Raw genomic sequence first — 22,554 nt, 5'->3', positions numbered from 1 at the left:
AATATCTAGTGGTGGACAGTAGCAAAGTAAATGCAATTTGTTTTTGTAGTTAAGTAGCTTCATCTGTACTTCAGTGAAGTACTTCTATCTGGGGAGACTTTTATTTTACCTTCACTACATTTCGAAATCACTTTGGACTTTTTACTTAGTTACATTTTGCAAAATCTGGCATTATGAGTGAATAGAAACTTGGCAAGCCACCAATCAGTGTAGAGCTTTTGAACCTGTTTTGATTGGTGGTATCTACTTAGCACCAACAGACAGTTTAGCATCAGGTGAACACAACAGAACATTTTAAGAGGAATAAATGATGGAAGAAACTCCTGATTCTAACTCGCCACAACACCAGTGTGCTTTTTTTTTCTCAAGTAGTTCAAAAGAAGGTTTTGGGCTCATAAAAAATTTAACTCCTCTATATCGCTCTATTAATAGATTGGTTGCTAAGAGTTACCTTAGAGTCTTTTAAACTGAGTTGATAACGCAAGAGTCTTGTGACAAAAATGATAATAGGAACATTATAGCCATAATTAATCATAGTACTTCTGATGCTTAAGCACATTTAAAGGCAAATGAAGTGCTTTTATTGGATTAAAATTTTACTGAGAGTATCTCAAGTACATGCTTCAATATAAGTTAGAAAAGTGAGAATTTCCAGGAACCTATAAATGTGAGCAATTTCTTAAAAATAAACATTTCTTACTAAGAATTTTAACACAATTGAGTGTCCTCCTTATCAAGAAACCTAAATACAGTACATAGCTCAGATGTGGAAACATCTGGGCTGTCACTGGGTGACTGAGGTTTTAATTGGAAAGATCTTCTGCATTGCATCTGTTCTACGTATCTCATCTGTTATTTCCTGCTTTTTGTTCTCCCTTCAATATCTTTTGCTTGTGGATGAGGCCAGAAATCTTCCCAAAATATTCCACAGTTCTCATTTTACTTAATTGATATTGAAAAACACTCATTATTGTGCATACTTAAATATATTTCATATATTGAATGGGGACAATTGTGACGTCTTGGGAGGATTTTAAAAGCGCATTCAAAATTCTCTTAGTCCTGTTTGAAGTTCTGTGAGTGTAGAGCAAAAAGCTACTCTATGAGTCACAGTGATAATGGAAGGCCTTGAGAAGAAAAGCCACATGCTTTCAAGCTTCTTTGGCATGCTCAGAGTGAAAGGAAGGAAGCATTTTCAGTGTTGTGCAAACTGACAAACTGAGTTGCACACAGCTAACATACAGTATAAAGTAGAGTCCAAAAGTCAGAGGCCACATTTAAAAATATTTCTTTTTCTATTCAAATTGAAAACTACGGAAGCCCATTGCATTCACAATGAAAAATAAAATTCACAAAAAGGATCTTATAATTATGACTTACTATCTCGTAAATATGACTTATTGTCTCATAATTGATTTATCTTAGAATTATGAGGTCCTGATCTCATAAGTATGACTTACTATCTCATTTGACTTATTATCTCATAATTGACTTCTCATAATTATGACTTACTATCTCATAATTATGACTTATTACCTTTATAGTTATGACTTAGTATCTCATAATTGACTTATTATCTCATAATTATGACTTAGTATCTCCATATGATAGCTGCTACATCTCCATGGTTGTGCAATGAGGTGCTTCAGAGCAAAAAATGCAGTAACGTCAGATCCGGTGTTATGCGCAAAAACGCTCCCCTGCCACAGACTGCCCCAACATATCTCATAATTATGAGATACTAAGTCATAATTATGATAATAAGTCATAATTATGAGATAAGTCGTAATTATGAGATACTAAGTCAAAATTATGAGATCCTTTTTATGATTTGTTTTTTTTTTTGTGAATGCAATTCTCTTACGTAGAAAACAACCCCCCTCCCCCTTTTTTTTTAATAATGAAAAAAATCTTCAAAATATTTTTTATATCTGTTAAATATTCAAGATCTTCATATTCTTACTCTTTCCAGGTCGATATTCGAATGTAAGCAAATGAGTGATTATTTGCTTGCATGCAAACGCTCTATAGATATTTTGTTCATGTTTAATATCTTAAATGCTTCTAAGCGTGTGATTAGATGACATTTCGATGGATTTGATCTAAAATACTGTAGATTGTGAGGTTAAAATTTTTTGTCATTAAACGAATGCATACTACGCAAATACCGTGACAATCTGATGTTGATGTCGGTATTTGAAAAGAATCGTCTTTTCTCTCAATGTTGTCAACGTTATAATTTAAAATGACATTTGTATTATGTAGAACATATATATACCTAATATATATATATATATATATATATATATATATATATATATATATATATATATATATATATATATATATATATATATATATTAGGAATATGCCTCTCCATAAATGAGGCCAATGTGATTCATCACCTACGATACATTAAAGATACATATAAAGCAGCTACGAATGCGAGACGATTCACCCCATTACGATGCAGTGCAATCTGTCGATTTTATTCAACACAATGTGAGTCACTGCAATACGATGAAATGGAAAACATGATGCAAACAATAAAAAAGTGGAAATTAAACCAGAGGTTCTTTTCCTGTTTTCTGCAGGGTGCAGCTCTACCTCTGCCATGTTAATCTGTATTCTATGTTACTCTCAGGTCTCCGTAGTGTTGAAATACATCGCTTGAGAAACAGTTTTGCTTTGCACTGTTTTCTCCACTACTTGAATTTGTGTATTTCTTTGACTCTCTCTAGATATCAGCTATGGAAGATATTCTGGTGCGTCTTTCCTGGAGTTTGAGGACATTCATCTCAGTGCTGTGAGTAATATCACAGTGAGGTTTCAGACTCGCTCTGTGAACGGAACAATCCTATTCGTCGACCAACCATTTGGCTGCTTCTTTCTCAAGCTCTACCTCAAAAATGGAATTTTACAGGTAAAGGTTCAGTAGGTTCTATCATTTAAAAGCTACGTGTCAGATGTTTTATACGTGGTGTGAGTTTCATATCGGGAATTAATATTCAAGTTGTCAGGGATGTTGAGATTTGAGTTAATTAACCATTCTGTATCTGTGTCTATCCTACTATATAATCAGGATAATTTCTATCATTATTATTACCATTTTCTCGATCCCCTCGCTTCCGATTCAAATCCCTTCACGTGAGATTAATTAAAATAAGTACAAACTAAAACTCTCTTCTGAGTATTCTAAAAGCAACGCTTCACGTTTTCTAATTGTTCATTTGTCTCCTTTTTTTCCAGTATGATTTTTCCTGCAGCCAAAACGAAGGGATTCATAGCATTAATACCAAAGTACAGGTCAATGATGGCAAAGAGTATGTGGTGCGCATGAGGTAATATTTTTTGCTTAATTTCTTTCAAGTTGTCCAAAAGTGATAGAAAGTTGTCTCTACTGTGTGCAGACATGCCTGGGCATGCAGGTTTCATGACAGGTTTAGGATAGATACTGATAGTACCCATGTTAGACAGGGGATTAAAGCATTCACATACAGTGCACTGCTGTAGACGTTATCCCATACCACCCCAAAAAACTTACTGTCGGCTTCTCCTATTAGGGGTAGGCGTATTCATGATCCGCATGATCCGCATGTTCGATTTGGCACGTTTTTTTTTTACGCTGGATTCCCTTCCTAACGCAACCCTCCCCATTTATCCGGGCTTGGGACCAGCACTAAGAGTGCACTGGCTTGTGCAACCCTAATGGCTGGGGTCGGTGTCCTGACCAGGGATCGACCCCGGGCCGCAGCGGTGAGAGCGCCGAATCTAACCACTAGACCACCAGGGAAAAACACCTATGCTTGTATGAAGCCAAAATTGAACCAGATACCCCACCTACCTCAAGGCACTTATCTCACAACCACACTCCGTCTGATGTTCTAGCACTTCTTGTCTGGTCAAACCAACCCTTCAGGGTACAATGAAGCTCAATCTCAAGACTCTTCTCGGTTTTGAAAAAAAGGTGGTGGAAAGAACATCACCTACTAACAATGGCTCTTCTGTAGGTACAACTACAATTACAAAAAAGTTGGGACCCTGTGTAAAATGAAAACAGAATTCATTTATTTGCAAATCACGAGGAACGGTGTGCCATACAGTATATGAGTGATACAAAATTCTAGCTAAACTGATGAACTGATAACTGATAATAAGCCACATGGTCCCTCTCCTCTTCAGTCCGGAAGACTATCGGAAGACAGTGGTGTCCATGGTTTCCAAAAACGAAATAAAAAATGTTATTCGCCTGAACACAGAACAGTTTTTATTTTGCTTCAGTACATTTTAAATGAGCTTTCCCCCAGAAAGGATGGCAGCGTTTCTGGATCATGTTCACGCATGCCTTCTTCTTTGCATGATGAATATTTAACTTGCATTTGTGGACTGCAAACTGTGTAAACAGACAATAATTTCTAAAGGTTTTAATAAACCCATGCAGTGATTTGCATTACAGAATCATGACCGTTTTAAATGCAGGGTTCCAACTCTTTTAGCTCCCCAGACGAGTTTGTAGAGGGCTTTTATTTTCTGTCCATGACCTCCCAAAGTGAGTTCAGGATATATTTCCAGTTAGAGTCTTAAGAGCACTTTTATAAGTCAATCTGCCCAATGCCATACATGAGTACATAGAGTTTCTGGTGCAATAGTGGTGAGTATGGGTACACTCAATGCCTGCACATGTTGATGGTTGTAAATTTGGTGTAACACATCTTGTACACAGCTCTACTAATTTGATGCTGAACATGCACTGGCAATGCAATGGAAGTTATTGGTGATGCTCTTATATCTATAATGTATAATGCTGGATATTTTCCTGCATATCCGTTTGAAACACTACAGGCTCAACAAAATGTTCTTGTGTTCATTCATTTACATTCATATTAAGGATAAAACAAATGGGACATGGTAAGCCATTAGTATTGTATTTTTTGCCACTAGACCAGGTTGCTTCAACTTACCATCAGATCCTACAGGTGTAAGCAAAAACAGGATGTGCCTCTAAAAAATATATATTTTTTTGCTATCAATTTTCACTACGACACTTCTGCCCAAATCCCTCACTGCTCCCTGTTATTCGTTTAAAAGCAAAGATAAACTGTAGAGAGAAGAAAAAGACCTGGTAATTGTTAGGAGGGGGGAGAAAGGCAAATATTTCAGGCATGTATCTATCCCAGAAGAATTGTCCCACTAAGGGCTTGTCTGAGCAGCCGACACTTCGGACCGCCCCCCTAGAGCGCCAAGGTCCCCTCTGTCGTTGGCCTTTTTTAATATATCACTCCGCCAGGAACAATTCTTTTTATATGTAACAGAGGTCTACAGGGACTGACAGGCTCAAGGACTTGCAGGGCCTGCTGCCCTCTGGCAAGGTGCCACGCCGCCAATGTCGAGCAGAACACAGTTACAGGCTTAGCAAGTCATGCTGTTACCTTGTTTTTTTTTTTTTGTTTTTTTTGTTTTTTTTGACTTCTCACTCGTTTTTTTTTCCCAGTGAGTGGGTTTTCATGAGACACAGACTTGTGGGCCCGAAGCGTCTACGAGCAGCTAGCCTCCTGCTGCACATATTAAGCTCGGAATCTGCTCTAAGATAATTATCTTTTTTCCCTTGTTATTGAAAGGGCAGAATGAGCTTTGGGAATCTCAAAGGTGTTTTATCTTGAAGGAAGGAGGGCAGGAAGGATGGAAAGGAAGGGCCAACGAGTCAAAGTAGGGACGGCAAAAGCTCTCGGCTGTCTTTGTTTTATTGCATTCTGTTAATAGCCTGTCACTGCCTTGACACTATCAGACATTATTCGATATAGCTGTTAGAACACAATTTATTAGGTGTGTCCTATAACCATGTTTCATACGCGGTCCCGGAGTGCCCTATGGGAGTTTCGTACGTAAGAACAACTTGTGTGTCACGTTTTTGGAATGAAAGAAGTGTGTGTGTGTTTTTCCATTTCGAATGTGCACCCCCTTCCATCTTCGTACATGCTATCAGGCATAAACGCAGGCACGATTCCAAAGCAAACCTTCACATCACCCAATCTGACTAAGCACACAGAACAATAGCCTTAATTAAAAAGATGAAAACTACGCCTTTGATTAGATTTTTCACTCCGTCGGCACAGGGTGAGAATCGAATTGCGCTGGTTTTATGCGTCGATTGAATAGAAACAATGGCGCGAAGCTAAAATGTCGAGGCGGACCGCATTTCAATGTCGAGCGAAATGTCTTTTCACGTCGCATTAAAAATCAGATTGATATTACGCATGTAAGACATTGTACGTGAATATTAGTATATTAGTGCAAATTTGATTTATTAATAGAATAAGAGGCAATTTTTATACGTATCAGCATACATATTATATATACGTATAATTCTTATATATAAACTCTTATAATGGAACAATTCGCAGAAAAGTTTGTTGAACCATTTAATTATCATTTTTAAATAATAATTTTTTTACATAGACTTGATCAAATATCAAAAACAATTTCTTTGTAAAAAGCTTTTTTACATATTTACACACTAATAAATGTGGTTTTGTAAAGTTCCTTAAAGAAATATGTAACATGTGTCTTATTAGGTGAAAGTTAAACAAGCTTTTCTAGGGTTTCTAATGAGAAAGAGGAGCTAAAGTTGTATGTAAAGATGCAACTTTTTTCCAAAATGCAGTGATCTGGAGTGGAGGGTCTCTGTGAAGTGCCCTTAAACACACATTATTGAATTTGTTGATGTACAGTCAGGGAGGGACATATCAAGTGGGTCGTCTGTCTTTTGAACTAAACAGTACCATCGATGCCGAGGGTAGGTCACTCAGATTGTTTGATTGGACCAAAAAAATAAACTGATGAGACATGCAATACAGAATGCAATGATTGGCAAACCTCATAAACCCATATTTTGTTCAAAATAAAACATATCAAACATATTTCTCAGTTTAAGCTGAGGAAATGTACAATTTGAAGGAAAAAAAATAAGTTCATTTTGAATTTGATGGCTGAAACACATCTTAAAGTTGGGACAGTGCAACAAATGACTGGAAAAATGAAGTGTTATTCAAATTGTACAGTTGGAAAAACATTTTGAAACTAATTAAGTTAATTGACAACAGGTCAAAAAGATGATTGGGTATAAATAGTGGGCGGGGCTTCACCAATCTGTGAAAGACTGTGTCTACAAATTGTGGGACAATTTCAGAATAATGTTCAGCATAAAATTGCAAAACCTTTGAATATCTCATTATTCTGGGAAGCAAATGCATGGGTTCATCTTTGACTTGCCATCCACAAATGCAGGTTAGATCTTCATCATGCAAAAAAGATGCATGCACGAACATGATCCAGAAACAAGTTAAACTGTTCTGTTTTCAGACTATTCGAAATTTTAGTTTCTTTTTGAAAACAATGAACACCACGTCCTTCAGACTAAAGAGGAGAGGGACTATCTGACCTGTTATCAGCACTCAGTTCAAAAAGTCATATCTCTAATCATCTGGTAATGTATTAGTGCCTGTGAAACTTGCACATTTCGAAAGGTTGCGTCAATGCTGAATGGTATATACAGGTTTTAGAGCCACAAATGCTTCCACCCAGAAAACTGATTTTTTTCCCGGGATGGCCTTGCATATTTGAGCCAAAGACAATGCTAACTGCATACTGAATCTATTACTTGATAGTAGAAGACTCGCCTCATGAAACAAAAAACACAACAAAGGACACCCAGAACTGTCGAGCAGTTACAATGGGAAAACTTTCTCTCCCAAAACTTCAGCAACTGGTCTTCTCAGTTCCCAGATGTATATGTGATGCTACACAGTGGTAAGCATGGCCCTGTCCTTTTTTTTTTTTAAACCTGTTGCAGCCATCAAATTCAAAACGACTTTATTCTTTTTCCTAAAATTATTTATATATTCTCAGTTTAAACATATGATAAGTTTTATTGTGAATAGAATAGGGATTTATGAGATTTGCAAATCATTGCATTCTGTTTGTATTTACATTTTATGTAGTATCCCAACATTTTTTAAATTGGGGTTGTAAAAGGGCCTTAAATAAACACTGAGACTCAAGGTTAAGTGGTTAAGTGAAGCCAGTGTTGTGTATTAGAGGCAAAGCATTGAAGTAGAATGTAATAAGTCCATGGAAAATCAAAAGTCCATCAATTTCAGTGCAGTGTTTAAAAGACTGCGGCTCCAATATGTTAGTTTCCTCACATCCTACGCACCTCTTTATTACTCGATGTTTGAATTCCTCACCAGTGCTTATGCACCACCAATATCATGCCTCATAAACTAGGATATGGCTCATTAAACATATCCGGTTTTATGGGACGTTTAGTTTACACGATAATACATGCCAGGTTAGTGTGATATACCTGAGGAGCACTGAGAAATGTTTTATTATTGTTTTTAATCTTAAGATTTATATATATATTTTTTTTAAGTTTCTTGTGTAGATTACTTTTTCACATTTCAAATCAACGATTGGGTTCTGAAAAAAGCTTAACGTAAAGTGAAATCATGTTAAAAAGATTGCTGTACTCGTGTGCGATATATTGCTTGTTGAAATGTTGTGGTAAAGTACACCACTCCAGATTAGAGTGCAACACTTTTTTTGCGTTGTGCTTGAGCCCTACTACATCACCACCTACATCCTCTGGTAGATAGCAAACAGTCATCTCTGAAATTAACGGTGCCCTTGTGAAAGAGGGCCATTTTACGTAACATGGAAAATATATGGGAGATCTCTGATTGGGGAAAGTGCAAAAGTAAGAAAATAGAAAGAAATTATCAAAAGAACAATTATAAGGGAACTACATGTGCCAAAATGATTGGCATCCCTATTAATGAGTAGTGTGTGCGAGTTTCCCCGATGGAATTTTGTCTTTTTTGCCTTTTAGCTGGCTGTACAAAACAGGGTTAAGACAGCAGCCTGGAGATGGCCATGCAAAATACGCGATTCTTGCAGACAGATATTTATTGAAAATGTATCTTCTACTATGAAGAGGACATTATATTGTTCCTCAAAATGCCCTTGAAACCTTGTTAGAATGCATCGAAACAAAGGTTTTAAAGGTTCTTTCTTTTGAGAAACAATATCTTTATCCCATTTGGAGATCCTTTTCGATATGCAGCAATGGTCATTAGGTTGTTTTTATATGACCATATTCTAGTATTTGACGTCATAAAGCTCTGTTTGCATAGAACCCAATCATTGTGTCTAGGTGCTTGAGTTTGGGATTAGATGAAAGCTTAAGCTTTCTTCTGCTAGGAAAACAGATTTTTTACTTAGCGGTGGTAATTCTTTGACAAATTTCCAACCATGAGAGATATTTGCTTTTCTAAACGTCTTTCTGGTCTTCCTGTGTGTGTGGGAAAACATAGACCATTATCTTTCAGGCAGGTACATTACAGCTTAAGTTGTTTTCAACTTCATAATAAATTTCAGATGTTTATGAGATTTGTGAAGAATTATTTAACCACTTTGTAAAGTCAGGAACTGCTGTAGGTGAGGTGAGGAGGCCTGGGGTGTAGTCAGTGTGCCAATCAATCACAAAGGTGTTTAATAACGTTGAGATCAGAGCTGTATAGCAGATCTTCCACTCAAATCCATCTAGATAGATAGATAGATAGATAGATAGATAGATAGATAGATAGATAGATAGATAGATAGATAGATGGATGGATGGATGGATGGATGGATGGATGGATGGATGGATGGATGGATGGATGGATGGATGGATGGATGGATGGATGGATGGATGGATGGATGGATGGATGGATGGATGGATGGATAGATAGATAGATAGATAGATAGATAGATAGATAGATAGATAGATAGATAGATAGATAGATAGATAGATAGATAGATAGATAGATAGATAGATAGATGGATGGATGGATGGATGGGCAGACGGATGGATGGATGGGCAGACGGATGGATGGATGGGCAGACGGATGGATGGATATGCAGACGGATGGATGGATAAATAGATAGGTAAGGTTGAGATCAGAGCTGTATAGCAGATCTTCCACTCAAATCCATCTAGATAGATAGATCGATAGATAGATAGATCGATAGATAGATAGATAGATAGATAGATAGATAGATAGATAGATAGATAGATAGATAGATAGATAGATAGATAGATAGATAGATAGATAGATGGGTAGATAGATGGGTAGATAGATAGATAGATAGATAGATAGATAGATAGATAGATAGATAGATAGATAGATAGATAGATAGATAGATAGATAGATAGATAGATAGATAGATAGATAGATGATGATGTCTGAATGACAAAACAGTAAAAAAAAAAAAAAAAAAAGCAGTGTAGGCTCCGCCTTCCATATACTGTAAAGTTTATACAATACTGTGAATTGCTCTGCTTTGCTAAATTATGTACTGTAACTCGTTCAATTATTAACTATTTTAAGATTGTTGGATTGTTTTGGGCAAGTTTTAAAGTGTCGCATATCTTTATTGGATCGCGTTATTAAAAAAACATTAAAAGGCACCTTAAATCCATCATAGTTATCTAGCACAAAGCCATGATTTGTTCTCATAGAATTAATCTTTTCTCCCCCCTCCTATGTCATTTGCTCGTCTATATTTTGAACCCTGACTCATAAAAGACAGCGGAATCAAAACGAGTGTGGAGGATAAAAACAAGTTATAACTCTGTGCTAAAATTTGACATGCCACGTCTAATAGAAAATAACGAATACGGAATTCATCGTGTATCCTGCTTTACTTTTAAAGCACTCAGTTCTCCTTGGTATCCATGGAAACAATGCTGATCCTATTCTCCACAAACTGTTTTTCGGTGAGCATATTAAAAAGAGGTTTAAAAAAAAAAAAAAAAAAAAAAAAACATAACCGTAAGAATGCTAATTAGATTGCACAGCTTTTATAATAATTGCCGTTTCTTCGGGCAAAAGAGAGAGAAATTCTATCTAATAAACAGGAGTGTGTTATATCTTCGCCGCAAAGTAAACTTACAGGCCGTTAATTCAGCGTGTTTACTATCCGAGCGAAGAGATGAATCGCGTTCTAACATTGCTGTCTGTCTGATCATCACAATTCATATTCTTCACTATTGTGCGAGTCCTTTATTTTACGAAAAAGTGCTTTTTCCTCTACAGACAGTCTCTCGCGCCGTGTGAAGCCGATGTCGCCGTGCCTGGCTTTCGACGTGCTCAAAGTAATCCAAACAATTACCGGCCAGGAGTTGCTTTGCAAACAACGGCCCGTGTTTTTGTCGGAGGTCTACCACTTAATTACTCTACAAAAAAGGTACGATTATTCCTGTTACTTCATTTGCATTGGATTGTTGTATGTGTGTGTGTGTGTGTGTGTGTGTGTGTTAATGCATTACAGATTAAACCCTCTTCCCACACATTTACTCAGCAGTAGGCTATGCTCATATATATAAACGCAATGACTGTGAGCTCCAGGTGATGAGATTCAAGTTCGACTTGCAGGTTCTCACTGTCCGGTTAGGTTAATTAGGAAGATTATTTCCGAACATCAGCCAGGCGATGTCTAAACACTGCATGTTGGCAAAACAGAGTGATAGTCTCTGTTGGCAGTGTAGTTTCACACTGTCTGTATACAGTAGAATGCAACCCTGCACTGCTGAATCTCATGAGATTTATGCAAGTTGACTGGAGTCATTAATAGTTACCATAGAAACAAATTCCTTGCTCTGGCTGTAGGGTGCAAGTAGCATGAAACATACTGTAATTTTAAAACCCAAATTAAAAATAGTTACAATTGTAGGCAACAACATAAGAAATTAACTTTGACCCGAAAGCAACTCCAATATATATATATATATATATATATATATATATATATATATATATATATATATATATATATATATATATATATATAATTTTTTTTATTATTATTTATTTATTATTATTATTATTATTTTTTTTTTTTAGATTGTTGGTGGTTACTTGTACAAGCACAGGGTAGTTCAGACCACAGCTAAATATAGGCCACGTCGAATAAGGTGAACAACCTGACAAAATAAATTGGAGCGGAGATTGCTATTTACGCTTGGAGGGTGAACAGAGCCTAATTATTCTTCAGAACTAAGCAGGCAGGGCTCGAACAAGTAACAAGTGTGGGTGTTAACAAGCAAGAAAGGGCATGGAATCGGAGATGAGCCGGAGCCGATGGGGAAAAAAGGAAAAAAAAAGGAAAGAAAATCGGTTGAGAAAGATGTTGAGAAGTCCGCTCGAGTCCAGATTCGCTCCTGAACCTATTTGACGGCAGCGAAACCACCGGATCAGCATATTCGACCTTCCTTCAGAACCTTGGTGCTACATAAAACAACATAGAGCTACATAACAGAACACAGAGCTCAGGACTAAAGTAAGTTGTCCTCGCCACATAAAGTGCGTCCTGTGCGAGCTGATGCGAACAGTGCAAGACAAGACATCGCAAACAGCCAACAAAAGACAGTGTAGGACAAATACACAAAACACAAAATAGAGTCAGCTGGTAAACCAGTGTGCAAAAGAGAGAACTGTATACGGGAGTGTACAAGTAAATAAACACAACATTGGAACAAGGTCAGTGAGATTTGTTCGTAATAATGTTGGGAAACGATGGTGGGAAGGGAGGACTGGTGCAAAGTTCATGTGCTGGTCCATTCCACAGGTGTTAAATGGGGTTAAGAGAGCTTTGGGCTTGCCATTTGAGCTGTTTTACTCTTCTCAAACCATGTCTTCAAGTCCCTCATCTTGCACGTATAAGCTTTTCCATGCTGGCAACCTTTAGGTGCAGTTAACAGAAATAAGTTTCTTTCGGCTTCTCCCGTTAGGGGTCGCCACAGCGGATCCTCCGCACGTTTGATTTGGCACATGTTTTACGCTGGATGCCCTTCCTAACGCAACCCTCCCCAATTTATCCGGGCTTGGGACCGGCACTAAGAGTGGCTGGGGATGGTTCCCTGACCGGGAATCGAACCCGGGTCGCAGCGGTGGAGCGCTGCATCTTAACCACTAGACCACCAGGGGACCCTTGGTGCAGTTAACAGAAATCTTAGTAAAAAAAAAAAATCTAACTTCAGGGCATTAGAAAGGTGTAAGTCCCACATATCTTTGGCCATGGCACTAGCTATAGGCAGAACAGGTAATTGCCTACGGCAGGGGTGGGCAATAAATTTTTACAAGGGGCCACATTAGAAACCTGAATTGTGTCAGAGGGCCACACCAACGATAATATTTTAGGGATGCACCGAAATGAAAATTTTTGGCCGAAACCAAAAACCAAAAATGAGGAACCCAAGGCCAAAACCGAAAACTGAAACACCGAAAGAAAAGATTATGTCAATTATTAGAACCATTGCATTTCTGGCTATGAGTGTGTACTCACCTCACTAAAATCAATGCATTGCAAATCAAAGAATAAATCAATTACAAACCTTTTTTTATTTATTATTATAAATTATTATTATTTATTTGTTACCATTCATAGTATTGGCAGACAGACAGACAGCGGTTTTTATTATTAGCAGCGGGTCTGTTAAAGTAATTGACTGCCGGACGTTTGGAAGCCCATTCAAGTGAATGGAACGATCTAATCTACAGCATTAAGAAAACTTTCCTGCCTTTTCAAAAACGTCCACTACGGACGGAGTGCGAATATCTTCTCATATTTAGAATGGCAATCGGGATGTTTGGATTTCAGGTGATAAATTAAACCCGACTTGGAGAAACTCTTTGCAGATACACCCCCTCTTGAACTTTTAGCATTGCATGTTTTGCAAATCGCTCTCCGCACAACGCAGACATGTTGCTCTTATCCAGATACAGTAACCGTGTGCTGGCTGCGCTTTTTTATTGCGTCATTACAATTGTGTTTCTGTCGTGTTGTTTCGGTGATTGAAGTATTTCGGCCGAAAATATTCGGTGGCCGAATTTTCGGGGCATCCCTGTAATTTATGATTGGCCTCACGTGGGCCGGACAGGGACGTACAAAGGGGCGGATGTGGTCCGCGGGCCGTAGTTTGCCCAGGTCTGGCCTAGGGACTCGTGCTGAAGGCGGGGCTTCCAAAACCCTAACGAGGCCATCAATCAGTTACCTAATCAAGACAGGCAGCTTAAGACCTATACCCTTTGTTCATTAGATATAAAATAACTGTCACTCACCTGAAATGGAACCAGTTATTATCACTTTAAATGTGGAATGAACAAAATGTACCTTTTCTGGATGGCGCTAAAACTGTACACAAATGTTTTCCAAACTGTAGCCACAAAACTGGAGGCACTCAATTGTCTATAGAAGCGCTACAATATAATTTTACGTTCACTTGAACTTGGAAACTCAAACCTGTTCCAGCATGGCAATGCTTCTGTGCCCGAACTGAGCTCCTTGAAGATCTGGTTTACATGCTTTGGAGAGGAAGATCTCCTGCTATAGAGCTCTGATCTCATCCCTTCTGAACACCTTTGGGATGAATGTGAACGCTGACTGAACCCCAGGTCTCCTCACCTACATCAGTACCTGCCTTTCATAACACCCTTGTGGCTGATGAAAACAAATATCCGCACACTCTAAAATCTAGTGGAACATCTTCCTAGAAGATTGGAGGGAATCATAAGAGTGAATTTGGACTAAATGTGGAATGCAATGCTCAAAAATCACATCGTACTTATAACCAGGTGACCCAATACTTTTGTCAATATAGTGTATATCACAACATTATTTTGACAATTTTTGTTTAAAGAAATACAGATATTTTTATCTGTGCTGATGTTTCGCCTTCATCCGTCACTGCAAGACTCTGACAGAAACCTTTTAGACTCTAGAACTCTCCTGGGTGTAATTCAGTGTCCGAAATAGACAGAAACTTCGCTGATCCATTGGTAGACAGTTAAACAATTTATGACCTCTTTTTTTTTTTTTTTTTTTTTTTTTTTTTTTAAGAGATTTCTGCCTAAAAAAAAGTCTATGGAAATACTTGAGACAGATGTTTCGCTCACCCAGGATGCAGAACTGAAGCTCGCAAGTAGCGTCCATGAGATGTGTAGGTGGGCAAATCGGTGATCTGCCACATGAAGCGATCGCAAAGGGCAGTGGGAGTTTATTTAAATATTCAAGGCAGACATGACTAAGTGTCCTCCTGTCTTCGAATACAGCATGCGTAAAGGGTCGTGAGGATCAGAGCAGAACTTTGCTAGAATCCTGACATTGCTGGTTATGTGAGTCAATGCTGTATTGTTGTGTCTACAAAAAAAGAGCTATGGTCTTATGTAGGAACGTTTGCTACATGAAGGTGTAATCATACATAAACATTAAAAACAATTGCGGATGGGTTCCCTTTTTGAGTCTGGTTCCTTTCAAGGTTTCTTCCTCATACCATCTAAGAGAGTTTTTCCTTACCACAGGTCACCCCAAGCTGCTCATCGGGGACAAATACACATAATTTCATTTTATTCTTAAGTTCTGTAAAGCTGCATTGAGACAATTGTGAGTCCACTGTGAAAAGTGCTATAGAAATAAACTTGAACTTACTGCAGCTGAATTATTGTTCAAATCACCTCAGGCATAAATTTGTTGCTTTCTAGTAGGAACAAAAAACTGTCTTCTTTTCCTCTCTTTCCTCAGGGAGCTGAGCCTTTATACAACTACACTGGCTGTATTGAAATAATTGAAATTAATAAGCACAAAGGATTTCACACTTCCAGTGCCATCGCTGGGAACAACACAGGCAACTGCAAGTAAGGATTCGCTTAATTAGGGGCTTGTTTCTCTGTCTCTCTCTCATTCTTGTTCTTTCTCGGGGAGGGCTTACGTGATTGTTTTTTATTTTTCCTTCAATCCTTTCTTTTTTTTTTCATTGCTCTTGGACATGTGCTCTTCTCAGCTCATGCATATCAGCAGTCGCTTAAATACACTGGGTGCTATGGAAACTGATCAGATCAGATTGGCCATGCTTGTGTTAGAGCCATTGACAAATTTCGAAACGGAGATTGTGGGATCGTAGAAAACGTTGGTGTTTGCGCCAACGTTGTGTAATCCAGTGGCAGGCTGTGCGTTTCACACCTACACCTCCAGTGGTCTCGAACCTGAATCGATCCACCTCTTAATACCATAATAATATCATTATGACACGTGTGTATAAAAACCTACAATATTACAGAGAAACACAGTAGAACAGAGAGCTGCATCACAGACAGGAATCTCACACCCTGTGAGAATGAATGCCATAAAGCAAGAAACCCAATGAACACATTTCGACAAGTTTCCTTTCACTGTAGCCACAGCTGCACCGCCTGTGTACGTCATCTCTAGCAGAAGCATCGATATTTACCTCATAAAACGACCCTTGGTTTTTCCGTCGATCTTGTTGGTGCATTTCGGTTTTCCTAGGGATTTAAAATGAAGGCAAATCGTGTGTTTTTGTGCAAATTTTACAGAAAAGAAAAAGGAAGTCGCTACGGTCAGTGCTTTCTAAGTTTTCTCCTCAGGACTTTGTCTTTTCTGGGGGGTTTTTGGCCAATATAACAATGAGAGCTGGTAGCTTAGTGGTTAACGTATTGAACTTTGGACCATGCGTTCAAATCCCAGTCACACCAAGCTGCCACTCCTGGGCCCCTAAGCAAGGCCCTTATAATTACTTGGTTGTAACAATGAGATAAATATAAGCCGCTCTGAATAAGAGCATCTACCAATTGCCGTAAATGTAATTGTATTTAATTTTTAACTTTAAACTGATAAAATGCCTGTTAGCTGGAATAATATAAGTGATAACAGGCACTTAATTGTCTCAAGGGCCTTTCATATCATTACACTGCAAAATATATTAAAGTATGCCTTGTGACAAATCACTGTGGGAAAGGTTAACACGTATTGGAAACTAAATAGTCTCAGGGCCATGTGTTCTATAAGAGTGCACCTCACTGATTCATTACTTACATACTGTACACATACTGTACACTGGCCACTTTATTAGTATTTATTATGTTTGTCCATGCAGTCAATGCAGAGCTCGTGGCAGCAAAACAAACAATATAAAAAGATCATACAGAATAAAAAAATGTGACTGCTGTGACTGTCTGACGTTTGTTGCTGGCAACCAGGTTTGCTCGTGAGCATTTCATAAACCGTCGAGTTCTTGGCATTTTCCCTCACTACAGTGTGGTGCGAGAAACATCCAGTGAGCAGCAGTTCATTAGGCAGAAACGCTGCGTTGATGAGAGACATGAGGAGAGGGGCTTGACTTGTTCGAAATGACTGGAGGTCTCAAATAACAACAATGTGTGAACGCTGACTGCACCCCAGGTCTCCTCACCTACATCAGTACCTGCCTTTCGTAATACCCTTGTGGCTGATGAAAACAAGTATCCATAAATCCACTCCAAAATCTAGTGGAACATCTTCCTAGAAGAGTGGAGGGAAATTAGGACTAAATGTGGAATGCAATGCTCAAAAATCACATACTGAACTTATGATCACATGACCCAATATATAAATATAATTAAGTATTTGGATACCTGACTTTTCGAGACATATATGGTTCTTCCCCAAACTGTTAAAGCACAATTGTCAAGGATGTCTTTGGATGCAGTAGCATTAAATTGTTTCTTGACGCTGCTCAAATGTTGTGGGGTTCTATAATTGCATTTTAATGCATATAGCAGAGCAGTGGACTGAAGTGGTTACATTAGCATACTTTAAACTGTAATTTAAATTATCATACACAGGCCAAATCCACTTAAAGCCTTCGGGGTTCAGTTCGGATCAGACATATCCATTATTCTCGTCCAAGAATTGTCTTTTTATCTTAATGTCCTACTGAATTTGACTTAAAATGTCCAGCTTAAATTATATTCTCAACGAAAAAGTGCATGTTTCAAAATATATGCTTAAGAGCTAAACTAGAGTTTATTACACGTTTTTGGATTGTCATCATGGGCGTAGATCTAACATTTGGTCGGTGTGCCATTATGTTTTTATTGTTGCGTCTATCAGGCCAGGAGCAACGAGTGGTAAGTAGCATAACTGTAAACTTATACAAAATCTAAAATGGGGCTTTGAAAAACCAAAAACAGAAAAGAAAACGCTCTGTCACTGAGGCAAGTAAACTAATTTTGTCATCGCTATTTTCATCATAAGATCGAAAAATCGTAAGTCAGACCATCAAAACTCGGGGAATACCTGTATATGCTTTACTCAGAAATATAGACATTTCCTCTAAAATCCTTCTCATTTGACATGGAGTTAGTTATATTGGGGGAAAGTGGCAGTGGTGCTGCCACTGCTGGGCCCCTAAGCAAGGCCCTTAACCTTCAATTGATAAGCTGAAGAAATGACATAATTGTAATTCCCTTCGGTTTGAATAAGAGCGTCTGCTAAATGCCGTAAATGTATTTCCTAATGTATCTCATGCAGGCCGAAGTCTTTCTAAGAGCATTAAGTGAAAATATAGGATGCATTAGTTTTATGCATGTGCACTGCTTAAGTGGTCAAGGACAAGAATCCCACAAACATAAATAGGGTTTTATGCTAAAGTAATCGATTCTGAGTTCATTGCCCTGATATATATTAGTTGGGGGGTTTTTTCCGATGAAAACGCCTATAGTTCATGCTCTAATTAAAGCTTGGTGATGCACATTGTTGGGTTGCTATATAAATTTTACAAATGCAGGATTGTATTGTATTGCAATATGAATGTAGTGGGGGGGTTCTCAAACATGGGTGTCAAAGTAGCGACTGAGATACAAGTTTTTTGTGTTGCTAAAATGTTTAAACGGAAGGCGTATGTCTTGAATCTTTAATATCATTAAAATTAACATTCCTGTGAAGTGTGATTCCTGCGATTCCTGTCCTGTGTGGCTTTCTTTGCTAAGTAGATATAATAAAATCTCTCAGGTTTTATCTTTCCCAGACTCAACTTGCTGCAAATCAGATCTTAAATAACACGTACTGGCTTTTAGACATTCTCAGATTAAATTTTATACGCACGACCACCGCATTTCGCTCTGGAGCCCTGATACTGCGACATTCTGACACCACAGGGAGAGTGTTAATAATCTATAGAACCTATAAAGGTAACTCCACTTGCTGGTCACTTTAGAAACTCCCATGCAATTCTCATTTCTGCAGTAATCTAATCAGAAAATCCCATGGCAGCAACACAATGTATGCAATCAAAATGCAAATGCATTGTAATTAAGAGCTTTAGGTAATGTTTATATTAAACATTAGAATGGGGGGGGGTGATCTTTGTGAATGTGGTATGGTTGTTGTGGATTGAGGATTTTTTTTTTTTTTTTTTTTTTTTTGAAACAATTAGTTAACAAAAAGACGAGGAGGGTCTGCAGGCGGAGACAATTTGTTGCTTAGAGAAAGATCAGAGAGGAATCGATTATTTGTCTTAGCTAATAGAAAGTCTTTAGTAGGGGTGTCCCTGACAAACAATCAAAATTATATTCGACTGATAGAACGAGTGGGTACTTTTATTTACTTTCACAATCAGAAACAACTTTCTAATAAAGCTACCAAAACCGCCGGTTAAGGATAGATAAAACTGACGATGCCTTTTTTAAAAATCTTTTGAAAGCTTTTAAAACATATGTATAAACGATTCCTGATAACGTTTTAAGGCCGTGATGTACAGCACACAAAGATATGGAAGATAATGCATTTTGGATCAATAAACCTACAAAAATAACTGCCAAAAAGCCACACTGCAGATGGGATTTGCATTTCACTCTAAGTAAAGTGCAGCGTCGATGCGTTCGAAAAACAAACAAAAATTGTGTGTGTGTGTGGGTGGGGGGGGGGGATTAGGTTAAATCACGTAGGTTAAAAATATTCTTTAAAAGCTAATTTCTTTTAACATTTTTATTTACAGCATTATCATAATAGGCTGTATATTGGGAGAAAACTGATAGTTCTATGTGAAATCAGACACCGAGCACCCCCATATAAGCAAAATGGTATGATCCACATTTAATAACAACTCTGTGAAGATTTGACTGTGAGATTGGTTGTGGAATCCGGCTCCTTGAAGCTTCAACTATTCAGGGTCAAGTCTAGTCTTTCAAACCTTGAGGTGAATGGGTTACAACAGCAGAGGTCCATCACTTCCACTCCTGTCAGCCAAGAACAAGGATTCAAGGCGCAATTGGGCACCTGGACAGTTGACTAGCTGATTGGTTGATTAAATAACTCCATGGTGCAGGTGAATGTTGATCAAATACAGTCTTCTTCTTCGTCTTTCAGCTGCTCCTATTAGGGGTCACCACAGCGGATCATCCGTCTCCATAACCCCTGTCCTCTACATCTGCCTCTTTCAACCCAACTACCTGCATGTCTTCCCTCAACACATCCATGAACCTCCTCCTTGGCCTTCCTCTTTTCCTCCTTCCTGGTGGCCCCATCCTCAGGATTCTCCTACTGATATACCCCATGTCCCTCCTCTGCACATGTCCAAACCATCTCAATCTCGCCTCCCTCACCTCGTCTCCAAAACGTCTTACATGCGTCCAACATTTGCAGATTTTTGGAACTTGCGGGGGAATTTTGGACGCACCCCAGCAGCCCCTATGGTAACCTAATGAATTCATCTAGACATTACGCCAGTAAGTTGGTTCCTTTTTGCTGCATACTCAACAGTAAATGTGAAGCAAGGGACATAAATGCTTTATTTATAACTTAAAAGTTCCGGGAGACCACTGTATTGCCGAAATCCGACCGAGTTTAGTTTAGTAAATAAGGACATTCCTAAACATGAAGTGTTAAAACAACTTTGCATCACTTCACATGTTTGCTTTTGTCCCCAGGCTGGTGCACTAAGAACCATTGAAAACTAACTGCTGGTGGAAAAAAATTAACGGACTTAATGCTTTAAAATGTAAAGCTTGGATCCCCTAAACCCATTCATATTCATGGTGTAAGTTTGGGATCTGTAAAATGAAATGTCTCCTCTATAATAAAGCTCTCACATCAATTCAAATGAGCTTTTGCCATTTTGCTTTTCTTGCACTCAGAGATGTTCGTATCTTACACACACACATGACCACATTATTATGTGTATGTGTAATGGCCTGTTTGATAGTCCTGTAGCATCGCACTGGATTACTGTCTTTTTTTCATCTTATGAGCAGTCAGTGAAGAATATTGGTGTATGGTCAGGGTAATGATATTCCGGGGGCCAGGATTGAGAAGGCCTGATAGAAAGTACTGTATAAATGCATACGTTTGAAAAGACTTTATTCAAAAGCGTTCCGTGTTAAGAAAGGCTTGAACAATTGATGCTAAGCTTTTTCTCTTGTCATTTCGAGACTGGAATAATGCAACTCTTTGCTGCGAGGTCTACCTCTTAACACAGTTTTCTCACAAGTTCTTCCGCATCAGATTCGAAACACTAGAGCTTGCCTACAAAGCCAAAAATAGACCAACACCAGTTTACCTCAAAGCTTTGATCGGCTTTTCCTCACATCTTCTAGCGCTGCTCAACTGGTTCCACTATCTTTGTGATATTTCCTTCCAGCAGAGTTTAGTCTGATGGTATTCTAAGTTTGTAACCTGGTGAACCAGTGTTGATTTATTCATCGATTGAGACTTGGACGTCATTCTGGATGAGGGCGTCCGCTAAATGCCGTAAATGTTACCTAAACACTTGTAGGCCTATAATGGCATAATTTGGTTTCACACTAATTAAAAAGCTTATAGTGTCTATAAAGCAATAAACTCCTTTGCACAATATAAAAAAATGCAGACGGCCCCTAATTAATGATGGTTTAAAATATTTTACAAGCTTGGTGCAGCAGGAAAAGTTAGCTGCGTATGCTCCGCCCAGCACTCGCAAAACCGCCACCGGCCCATGCGCTCGCACTCACATACATTACAGTAGTGCAGATTTTACTATTTATTTATTTAATTACTGGCATTACACTATACGACCCAAAATCACCACTCTTTAAGACTTCTGGCTGGAAAATATATTAACTTACGATCTTTTATAAGTTATGATGAGGTCATCGAAGAGCGTCTCCATCGTAAGTCAGGGGCTACTGTATACATTCCCCCATGTCCAGTATAACTATCGTTATGTTAGTTGACTGGTTCACTGGGAGCAGCTCTGATTGTAACGTCTAATAGCAGCAGGGAGAAAAGACCTTCTGTATCGCTCGTTCAGACACTTAGGATGTAACAGTCTGTCACTAAAAAAGAGCTGCTCATACAGAGGATGAGAGTTGTTCTCTAGTAATGATAGTTTAGCTACCATCCTCCTTTAGCTATCCACCTCTTGTACAGTGTCCAGGGGAGTCTCCAGGACCGAGCAGGCCTTCCTGATCAGCTTGTCCAGTCTCTTCCTGTCTGCAGTACCACCAGCAGACCACATCTTAGAAGATGTCTGAGGCCACCACAGTCAAAAACGTTGCACTCCAAGGAAGAGCTACTGAAGACTTTTTTGACTCTGTGGTGGCCTCATCCATCTTCTGTCTTTATCTACATCTTTTTCTATCTTCATCTACATTGAATGCATTTCAAACACCTGCAATTCGCACTAGATCTCCGCAATGGTGTCAA

The 22,554-nt window shown here is 38.4% G+C and overlaps 1 protein-coding gene across 2 annotated transcripts in view; it reads left to right on the top strand.

Annotated features, from left to right (window-relative positions):
- The window catches only part of eys (eyes shut homolog), a 307,099-nt gene that overhangs the window by 166,663 nt on the left and 117,882 nt on the right, over positions 1-22,554 (top strand). For both annotated transcript variants that reach the window (XM_083532265.1, XM_083532266.1), the window contains 4 exons: positions 2,742-2,923; positions 3,250-3,341; positions 11,136-11,286; positions 15,619-15,731. In XM_083532265.1, coding sequence (XP_083388391.1) covers positions 2,742-2,923; positions 3,250-3,341; positions 11,136-11,286; positions 15,619-15,731 — 538 coding nt within the window. The remainder of the gene's footprint in view (positions 1-2,741; positions 2,924-3,249; positions 3,342-11,135; positions 11,287-15,618; positions 15,732-22,554) is intronic.

Source organism: Silurus aristotelis (genome assembly GCF_946808225.1).
Source record: "Silurus aristotelis genome assembly, chromosome: 27".
Classification (NCBI taxonomy): Eukaryota; Metazoa; Chordata; class Actinopteri; order Siluriformes; family Siluridae; genus Silurus; species Silurus aristotelis.
Note: the sequence above shows the minus strand (reverse complement) of the source record. Positions and strands in the feature narration are given on the sequence as shown.